General features: G+C 40.1%; 1 protein-coding gene across 2 annotated transcripts in view; it reads left to right on the top strand.

Moving 5' to 3' along the window:
- Nucleotides 1–1,669: 1,669 nt before the first annotated feature.
- Nucleotides 1,670–10,859, top strand: part of LOC147701007 (phospholipase A2 inhibitor and Ly6/PLAUR domain-containing protein-like) — a 256,617-nt gene continuing 247,427 nt past the window's right edge. The window contains exons 1-2 of one of the 2 annotated variants that reach the window (XM_086929830.1): nt 1,670–1,811; nt 3,138–3,389. Coding sequence is in view for 1 of the 2 variants with exons in the window: in XM_086929832.1 (XP_086785958.1) it covers nt 1,802–1,811 (10 nt within the window). In the remaining variant the exon portion in view is untranslated. The remainder of the gene's footprint in view (nt 1,812–3,137; nt 3,390–10,859) is intronic. The other variant, XM_086929832.1, reaches the window with a different exon arrangement.

Below are 10,859 nucleotides of genomic sequence, written 5' to 3'. Positions count from 1 at the left end.
TTACCTCCCAAATATATACATATATTGCCTACTGGAGGTTGCCAGTAGGTCGTTATAGTTAGGACCTAGTTGCAATAAAAAAGCATTTTTTGACTTGGCCATAACATCGGCGTTGTATGACCAACTTGCATGAAATTTTGTGGAAAACATGTCACAATAGATACTAATGATTGGGGAAGTTTGGGTGATTCATGCAGTGGGGACTGAAAATTTGGGGCATTAAATAAGGTTGCTTTTGTAATGTAAATTCCCATAGGAACCTTTAGCCACCTCTACAGCCCAAACTGCTGAACTGACTTACACCAAATTTGGCAGGGTGGTAGAAGTTGGTTCAAGGAAGTCCGGGCAAGAGATATGTGGGCATAACAATCAGGCAGCTAAGGGACAGAATAAACGAACACATAAGGGCAGTTAAACAGGGGGACATGAGATACCAGGTTGCTGCTCACATGTCAATCTGTCCAGATCAATCACAAAACCGCTCCTTCAGATTTTTCGGTATAGAATATATGCCAAAAAATCCAAGAGGTAGTAACAGAGAACTATCATTGAGGAGGAGAGAAGCATACTGGATACTAAAATTACGGAGTGTTGACCAGGGCCTAAACATAGATCATGAGCTACATTACTTCTTAGGCACCTAGACAACATTCTAACGACTACAGACATGACCCCAGACATGGCCAACACAAGATTAAACAGTGATTAAACCACTCTAAATAAGAAGTAGAAGAAATAGGTATTGAAGATGTTTCTGATATTATAAATGTAACAATATGTACATATCAAGTTCTATGTCACTTACTTAACTATGTATGGAATACGACTATGTTACTCATATCCCTTGTATTGAACCACATAGGAGGGAGAGACTAAATAGGAGCACCATCCTTGGAACACAATTAACAATAGACCACCAATCACCTAAATCACGTAGCACTGGGACTTAATTATAGATATATTATTTGTTAATACAAGGTTTTCCTGACGCGGACTACCTGTCACTGAATCATATTGCACTTAAACAAACGATGACAAAGCTATAATATAAATAATATATATGTGTGACTACTCTAGCTAATGTGAAAAGTATAACTTTCCCATTAGGTCCACTTTACACGAAGTAGTAAAATATCAAAACGACAGAACGTTCTAATGGCATTCCAATATAGCAACGGCAGTGATATTCTTGATGCTTTATGTAGTCACGTAATCTTTATGAGATGACTAAAATATTAATAACATATGTGTATAACTACTGTAGATGATGTAACTAACATAACTATCCAAATCGGTCGATTTTACACGATGTAGAAATACTTTAACGACAGAATGCCCATTAGATATTCCAATATGGCCACGGGATTGCATACTCTATTCTAAGAAAAAGCGAATATATTGCCTCTCGCGATTTTTCGCAACTAACCCCATACATGATTAAAGGTTTACAAATTTTAAAAATAGTAAGAGGCCACGTTCTAATTTCAACGTAATAATAGATGTTCATTTTAAATTGATTTTTGGCAGAGAATACACTTCTTAAACAATCTGCATCACAGGATATAGTATAGCACAATACGTGAAAATATCTGAATAGACTTTCTAAGATGGCCGCTACTACGATTCACTGTGCTGGGTGATGCTCGCACTTTTCACGTGGCTCTCGTGAGACTACGCGATGAGCCTCAAACGCGAACGGGAACTTACACGGATGCTGGTAAATGTGAAATAGTGCTTTGCAATTACATTGGAGAACCGGAGCCATAATGAAGGATCGGGGACGTGGGAGAATGCCAGACGAATGGCGAAAGGTAGGCGCCATCACGGCATTTATGCGCGTATACTAGACTTGACAGAGTTCACCCATATTCGTAGAACAGCACTTTCTCAATACGGCATGTTTTCGGCATGTACACGCATAATAAGGCAGTGTGTCACGGTGACTTACCATACGATAATACTGTCCTTATCTAGCTCGTTTCAATTTACAAGCACATATTGATATTTTTACGCCGTATTTGGAAGTAGATATCACCTAATGCAAGGACTAGAATATAACTTGGTTGTTGATCTACCATAGCTCAATTTCTGGCTGCAGATCTATCAGGTGCCAAATGACTTAATCTATCTTATGGAGAATATGTGCCGATATCCTTATAATAGAGCCACACTCAAGCCAACAAAGGGCATGGTAGATATTAGTCACCTTATCAAGTTCAAAAGATGAAATATGGGTTTACCTTATATGCATGTGCAGCACTTCGAAGTGGGTCTTACGGACACTACAACTAGAGGGATACCAATTTATGTCAAGCGGAGTTTTAGTTGCTTTAATATAGGCACAGAAATTTTGAGAAAGAGCTTCTCCAAACCAAGATAATGCCTTATAATAAGTAGGAATCCTACCTTAATCCTACAGCCCTCCGTATGAACTGACAGAACAAGGAAGCAACACTCCCTGACTTCCTTACTATATCTAATTGTGACGTCAAGATCGTCCCCAACAGAAACCCACTGCGGGTTGGAATTATCACCGCAAAATAAGTAAGTAATGAGACGAGTTACAATGGCAATGCGATAAGTATACACAAAGCGTAGTTATATATATACTGATGATCTCTTGTATGATCTCATCATATCTACAGATACAACTGCATTACCACAGAAAGAGGTATTTCAGGGAATTTTACTCACTTTCACCAGCTACTGTGAATGCAACGTCACTTCAACAAATATTCCCGTTTTACACTTACCCATGGATATCAGTTCCCTAGTTTACTTTATCACATCCGAAACACGATAGCTTCTCTAGTACAAGCACCAAACACTGATATGTCTATACTGCACGTGGTCTCTCCGTCTTACTATGAGTTCATAGACCTACTGAAAACAGAGGTACATTATGTGTTATATAACTAAGTAAATATAATTATGTATAGCCTTATAAGTTTTCAAGGAACTAAGTTAACTGAATAACCACCACTTAGGATGCTTTAATGCACGGTACTAACGCTCATCATTGAATCAACTTGGAAAATAACTAATGGTTAACAGTGTGATTAATTAACACTGTAACAATGGGACTATGTATCAGGTCCTAAAGCAATATTGTATGTTCTTTTCTTTTACCAATGCAGCCTTGAGAAAGACGTGGGTTACATTCCCAATACGACGAAACACGTGTTGCCTGTGAGAGTCCAAGAATTAACTTCACAAGAAACAACCGGATCATATGAACAAAAGCCATTTCTGAATGCAAGAATGATGAATTCATAATTCTGAAAAACTAAAAAAGACTTGACATTTCACGTGTGCTAGAGAGTTTATTTGGGTCAAGGAAGTCCCTTTTGCTTATTTGGTGTGAATCCGTTCAGTAGTTTTTGAGAAATGTAAGTTTAAAATTACAGTGATATCTCTGGCTGCTGATATTTTGCTGTGGTTTCTCGATGAATCGCAAATGAACACATTCAACGGGTATGCTCTGATTGGCTGGATGCAACCTGAATAGAAAGTTGCGGCCACCATTTTATCTATCAGGAACGGTTCCCGGGGCTGGAAATCTTTGTGAAAGCTCATGTAAAGGTTCACTGTGGAGATACTCTGAAACCATTGTGGAGAAACTGTGGTTATAATGATAGAAGTTATATATCCAAAATTGCTTTTTTTAATTAGTGCTCGATATTCGCTACGACACCATGACTGCCTGTGTACCATCATGGAGACATTGCGGCTATCAACGTTGTCGCGAATATTGGTGAAAATATAAAAAATATATCAATTAATCATTGGTAAGCATTGGTATAGAGATATTGAAAAATGTTTTTATAGAGTTATTTATGTAGTGAGCTATCTACTGTGGTGGTTTGAATTATTTATACAGTTATAACGTTTTAATGTGTGGTGGCTATTTAATTCCTGCTGTTTCTTTCTGCTTTCATAACGTAACTGCAGGGATCACTATGACAAGCGTCATCGCAATCTCTGGTCTCACTGCAAAAGTGAAAAATAGGTTTTAGAGATGGTTGTTCTAGAAATAAACCAGAAAAGATAAGTTTAAAGTCTACAGTAATAAACCTCTAATGTGTAAAGTACTGTAATTTGTCTGCATGTATGTGTTTTCACTTTATGGAAAAGGCTCAATTGTCGCAGTTAACAATGTTATTGTGATGTCCTGAATGATTGCAAAAATGGAAAATAGGTCTGAAAAATGGTTCCTACAGAAACTTAGTACAAAAATATGAGTTTAAACATGCTTTGAAAGAAGTTAAAGCATGAAAAAATAATTCTGAACATTGCTCTACACACTATAAACATGTGTTTATAGTGCGTAGGGCAATGTTCAGAATTATTATTTTTTTTACATATTATTTTTGGATGTTTTGGTTGCCATTTAATGTCTGTTTTTTTCAGTTTCTTCAACATGTCCACGGGGAACGCGACATAGTCATGAAGATTCCCAAAAACTAAAGGAAAAAAAATCTTTAGAAAAAAACGTCACAATATTTGAGCACTAGGGTGGTTCTGACTAGAGCCATTGTGTTGGTTGTGTGTATTTGGCTTATACACATAACACTGGATGCAGAGTTTCAGGTTACTTAGAAACACCCTGTTGCCTGAATCTGTAAAGTGTACTCCACCACTTCTATACATTCAATGCATTTCAAAAAGCTGATCGTTGTTATAGATACAGCCCATGCGATGGTCTCTGAGGTGATGTCATGAGGGATGTCATTTGAGATGTTATCAGTGATGTCACTGACCATGTCATGAGTGATGTAATATGTGACGTCATCAGTAGTGCATTGCGGGAGCGCGAGTTATAGTTAGCTGAACTAACTTTAACGGGGGAATTTCACTGGTTTTGTACGAGTGAAATGTCCAGCTAACTATAACGCCCCTGAAACCTATGGTTTTTTCAGTGAATTTCTTAGGTTTTTTAAATGCTAATTTCTAACTATAACATGCCTGAAACCTATGTTTTTTTTCAGTGAATGTCAAAGGTTTTTTAAATGCTAGTTTCTAATCACTCTACAAACTGCAGCTGCGGTCCTGTCTTGTTGGACATTTGCCTTTTTGGAAAGGGGGTTCCTGGCCCCAATAGAATGCCCTAAAGCTAGGGGAACTAATCCCCCATTTCCCTTTGTGCCAGGAGGTGCATTTGCTAACACCTGTGAGGAAGGGGCGTAGTCTAATCACGCTACAAACTGCAGCTGCAGTCCTGTCTTGTTGGACATTTGCATTTTTTGAAAGGGGGTACCTTGGCTCCAGAGACTGCCCTGAAGGTAGGGGACTCCATCCCCCATTTCCATTTGCTCCAGGAGGTGCATTTGCTAACACCTGTGAGAATGGGGCGTGGTCTAATCACGCTACAAACTGCAGCAGCAGTCCTGCCTTGTGGGACAGTTGCCTTTTTGAAAAGGGGATTGCTGGTCCCCAGAGACTGCCCTGAAGCTAGGGGACCTGATCCCTCATATCAATATGCACCAGGAGATGCGTTTGCTAACACCGAAAGGGGCGTGGTCTAATAACGTTACAAAATGCTGCAGCACTCATGCTTTGTGGGACATTTGCCTTCTTGGAAAAGGGGTTCCAGGCTACCAGAGACAGCCCTGAAGCTAGGGGAGTCCATCCCCTATTTCCTTTTTCGCCAGGAGGTGCTGTAGCAGGGTTTCCGTTCTCCCACAGAACTGTGCACAGAGATCTAGAACCTGGGTGAGTTAGGGTGACCCAAAACTCACCTTTGTTTCAGAAATCCCCTTACCAAGCTAGCTACAGTGTCTCATCGGTAGTAATAACTTCCCAATGACTTAGACAATCCAGAACATGAACTTAGGGTAACTCAGGTATCGTGGAACACATGAACACTCTTTCGTTATATAATCATTACAAACCGAAACTGGGAGGCAAAGAACACACGTGCAAGTTTGAAATGTTTATTTTTCAATGCAAAGTTCTCAAACGCAGTATCTTGTATAATACCAACATACATATTATAAAAATCAGAGTTAGCAGCATAGTCACTAATCCATAATAAGCAAAAGGTGATAGCATGATATGATGCAAAAATCTATAGAATTCTGTATCACCTATATTTCGCGCACCCTATTCAGTATATTATATTATATCTAAGAAGGTCTCGATTGGGTTTTAGCAGGGCGGGCCCATACCTCTAATTCTCAGTAGGAGTAGATCACATCAACAGCTACCAGCTCTCTGCATGCGAAGCATCAAGTGTGTTGATTCATTCCCTGTAAATCTATCTTAAACCCGCGTAGAGCCCAATGTTGGCAGCAACATTATTTGTGTTATGTCTAACGTGGTGCGAGGATCAGGCCTTCAGCAACCTTGTGTTAGGTTATTCTTAGAGTGTGCAGTTCTCGGTGTGCAGACAGTTGTACCAAGTGTACCAAGCACGACTGATACTAGAGCAATAACATATCATTCACAAATAAATCACATCTTTCGTCTAGGTTGAAAGCTACAATAACAATTAGGTGTCGTGTGCAAACTCAAGCTGAAAGAAAATATTGCGATTAAACATTTAATAAGCTCATGCTAACTTAACACAATATATAGAAACGTAGTAACCATATGACACCCCCCCAATGATCCGAGGACGGTTAAAAAAGAGAAAACATAAGCTAATACCATATGAGAGGTAAAACATGAAAGCAGAGTTCAATGATATTGAGCCAAGCTAAATGTATGTAAATGTATATAAGATTTTAATAACAAAAATATGTATGAATGCCTATAGTGGCCACACAAAATATAAAAGTCGAACTTAAGGCCTACTCCCAGTTCATAGGCCCAGAACATATGAAAGTCGAATGTTCATATTAAAAAAGGCACCATTCAGAATTACTAAAAAGTCACGTGCCATAATAATGAAAGTCTTCAAAGTCACTCATGGGTTGAATGAATATGCAAAATAGGTAGCTACAGCTTCCAACATGAAATCACTGTCATCATCCGAAAACAGTTCAGCCATCCAATTAAGCAATGGGAAAGAACATACGTGCTCCTCCAACACCGATTCCTCTAGCAACATCAGAGGACAACTCAGTGGGTTCTCGAGAACGCTATGTGCCAGAAAGTCATGCGCCGCTGCGAATATGTCCCTCTGACCCATTAGTCCATGCATCGCTGCCACAACCATAGCCCTTTCGCCAGAACAAACCAACTCGTGAGCAACTACGGGGCTCATCAGCTGATCAAAATTGACGTCAGGAGAAGTCGGTAAGCAGAGACACAAATCAATGGCCCAGTCGAAATCACAGCTCAGGCAATGAAACACGGGCTGGACACATGTGAAATAGGAAAATCTGAACGATAATCCAAAAGCCGTACTTAAAGTCGCAAGCGGCAAGGAGCCATAGTAATCAAGCATCCGGTTGCGAAACTGCATCAGTAGGGGCTGAGCGTTTCCTTGCGCAGGATGGGCATCCATGTTTTAGAAAGCAAAATATCACCAGAACGCCTGCAGCCAAAGCCAGCAAAACAAGAAATCCGCCAAACAGGCTTGCGAATATAGAATGAAAGAACGCAGGGATAATACCAAATACTTTTTCAAATGTAGTCACGAGACCACTGCTAACCAATTTAAAAAAATGTGCTAGGCCTGTTGTGGAGTAGGCATTGAAGATTTGATGAACCAGCTCGGAGAAATGAAACGGCAAATCAGTATTTAAAAGTGCCTGCACCTCTGTGCGTGTGTTAGCTATGTGAAGGACATAAGTTTCGCGGGCAGAGCTCAGGGCCACTTGCTTCTGAGACAATAGTGCTCTTATACGGCTTAAACCATTGAACTCGGCTTTCAAGGTTGGTATTCGTGGCCAAATTGAAACATCTGAATTCCCATGTGTGGGTGGATATAACACATTCTTGCAACAAACCACCCTCTCTGAAACGGTTACCACATAAGCGATACCGACCTGTAACCCACAACACAGTTCGTTATTCAAAAGTAAATAACTACCGTTGGACAATAAAGTGAACGTGGGAACTATTGCAGGAACCGGTGTCCCCTTCTGAACACAGGCCAAATTAGGCTTGTCCTGATTACAAGAACCATGCAACTGGATGTGTCTGCATATTAGTGAGCGGTCAGGCGACTGTGTACATTCTTCACCATTCAGATTCACTTCATTCCCCTCCTTTAGGCATCTGTAAGTGTATGGTAAAGATCATGTCTCATGGAGGAAAGCACTGCCTAATGGTTCATATCGCCCTATAGTCATATATTTCATACAATTTGTAAATTTATACAGAGCAAAAGGTAAGGTAATAACACCATGGATAAGCCATGTAGCAGCAGTCACCTCAACCACAGAAAAGGGCAAGGATTCTAATTTTTCAATGTGTAACATAGAAAATGATGCATCTCTCATTGAAAGCATGCGCTGTTTTTCAGTCAAATTAAATGGGGCAAATAGTGATGAGACGTTCATATAATTCCAAGGCACTCGACCAGACTTCAGAGTCTGTAGTGTCCAAGTAAACTGCATCACAGAACGCAATTGATTTTGACCATGATATAACACGGACACTTCATCATGTACAATGTCAACAACAGAAGACACAATATTGTTCAACGTGTAAATTCGGGAAGAAAGCGTGTTAATACTGTTATCGACAACTGCAAGCACTTTTTCTAAATTTGATTGCTCAATAGCTCTCAGGCACTTAGCAGCCTCAATTTGGGAAACTTTCCAAATTTCATTGTAAATCGCATAAAGCCACCGTTTAGATCTACCTTTAGCTGGGCCTTTTATAAAATCGTCCAAATCCACATTATCATTTAATTGAGACAGATGTAGTTTAACTGCAGCTAATGTGGAATGTTGCAACCAATTCTGACACAGCTTCCCCACAGAATAAGTTTTGACAGTATAATCTTCTTCAAAACGGGGATCAGGTCTGACTTCTGTGAACCCTTCAGCCAAACCCAGAAAACGACGTTGGCAAGAATCAGCACTCCTATGCCACATCAGCCAACCCTTGGAATCCAAACTGGAAACGTTAAAGGATGAATTGTGCAATAGAGCTTGCAACTCATGAATGGACAATTCAGTAAAGTTACCCCAACCTGAATATTCCTCTAAATCTGGGATGGTCGGTGTATTGAATTTTTTAGAAGTAGCCAATCCACAGCATGTTGTTTGGAAAATGGATGAATTTAAAAACAACATGTGATTCGGGATGAGACATGCCTCAGTGCCTTGTACCTGCCAATCCTTGGTACCCCAAACCGATTTAAGGTCAATTGTTCCTTTCCAAAACTAGTAGCCATCTACAGCCAACCTGTCTAGAAAGGACTTCGAATACAGTAATTTTGTATCGGTAAGTCTAACTTTGGACATGGACTTTTGTGTCATTTTAAAATAAAACGACTCAGAATTCGATTGATTAAAGTCTGTGAAATAAGTGTATTTTTTCAGAAATGTATTGGAGCTGCCTCCTAATGGAGCAGGGCAATGTTCCCATTGTGTATAATTTACAGCAACCCTCATTGAATTTGTCTTATGCAAAAAATGATTACCATAGTGTTGAAAACAAAACAAATCACCATAATTAATAGAATCTAAATACAGATCCTCAGCATCGAAGGCAGCATAATATTTCAAATCAGAGAATAATGATTCTATGGCCTGAATATCCCAATCATCAGAACGTATATTTTGTTTAATCACATCTCCCATGTTTACTCTAAGCACATTTGGAACATTAATCACTTCAGTGGGCCCATGTATCTGAAACCTAACCGCATCCCACACAATCCCATCAAGGACAGGCCAAGCAGTAATGTTAACTGTATTTAAGTTTCGTTTCAGTCTGTGCGCTGAATGTGAAGAGGAAAGAGGGGCCAATGTTCCATTAAGGTACCGAATTCCTGTTCTTTCTTTAACGTAGTGACCATCGATCAGGCGGAAAAAATAAAACACAAAACCAATTGACATAAAAAGATAAAATGAAAATAGGATCAACCAAATGTATGTCCAAGGGGGAATTAAAAAATGTTTTTTAAACAACGTGGCATATCTTGCAATAGTTGAGGGTTTTTTTGAAGGTTCCGAAACAGAGTCAAAAGAGAATCTGGACTAGTCGGCCAAACGAGTCTGTAAATCAGGCATTGATAAATCAGCAGGATAGGTGTAGGTCAGCTCATCAATGTTAGTAACAGGAACAGTATTTAATAAAGGACTGGATATGGCAGGCATATCGAAGGACACCTCCTGTTCTGCACCAGATCTTATTGCTAGCACAGAGTGCCTCACCATGGAAGGACAGGAAACAGCCGGTGTCATTCTATGAAGAATCGGCCACCCTGTGTGTCTTGACATTGTCAATAGAAATAAATCTGTTTTCCTTACGACCTGGAAGTGGTGGTAAAATGACTGTTCTTGTGCCCTTCACTCCAAGAACTCGAACTGGTGCTCGATATGAGGGACCGAACTCTTTCTTGTTATCGATCTTCTCTCGAACCAGTTCTCCAACTTGGGGTAGCCAGCCAACTACCGGGATCTGCAGCGCATCATCCGATGTGGAGGGCAAATGTTCCTTTGCAAGACTGTCTCTGGTCTTTTGTAGATTCTGTAAAACATTGCAATGTTCATCTACGTCAAAGGCCGTGGCCTGGGCCTTGCAGTCTAGCCCATCGAGGTCAGGGACATACATCTTGATACCAAAGAGCATTTCGTACGGGGTCGCCCACCCAGAGACCTTCTAGGGAGATTATTAAGCGCACGCTGCACGCCTATGAGGTGGGCTAACCAGTTTCTGCCAGTGCCTATAACTCGAGCTGTCAAAGATTGCTTTAAGTCGCGGTTCATTCGTTCAACTACACTATTGCCCTCGGG

The sequence above is a fragment of the Lissotriton vulgaris genome, chromosome 7 (assembly GCF_964263255.1).
Source record: "Lissotriton vulgaris chromosome 7, aLisVul1.2, whole genome shotgun sequence".
In the NCBI taxonomy this organism is placed as follows: Eukaryota; Metazoa; Chordata; class Amphibia; order Caudata; family Salamandridae; genus Lissotriton; species Lissotriton vulgaris.
The sequence above is the reverse complement of the archived record's forward strand: the minus strand, read 5'-3'. Positions and strand labels throughout refer to the sequence as shown.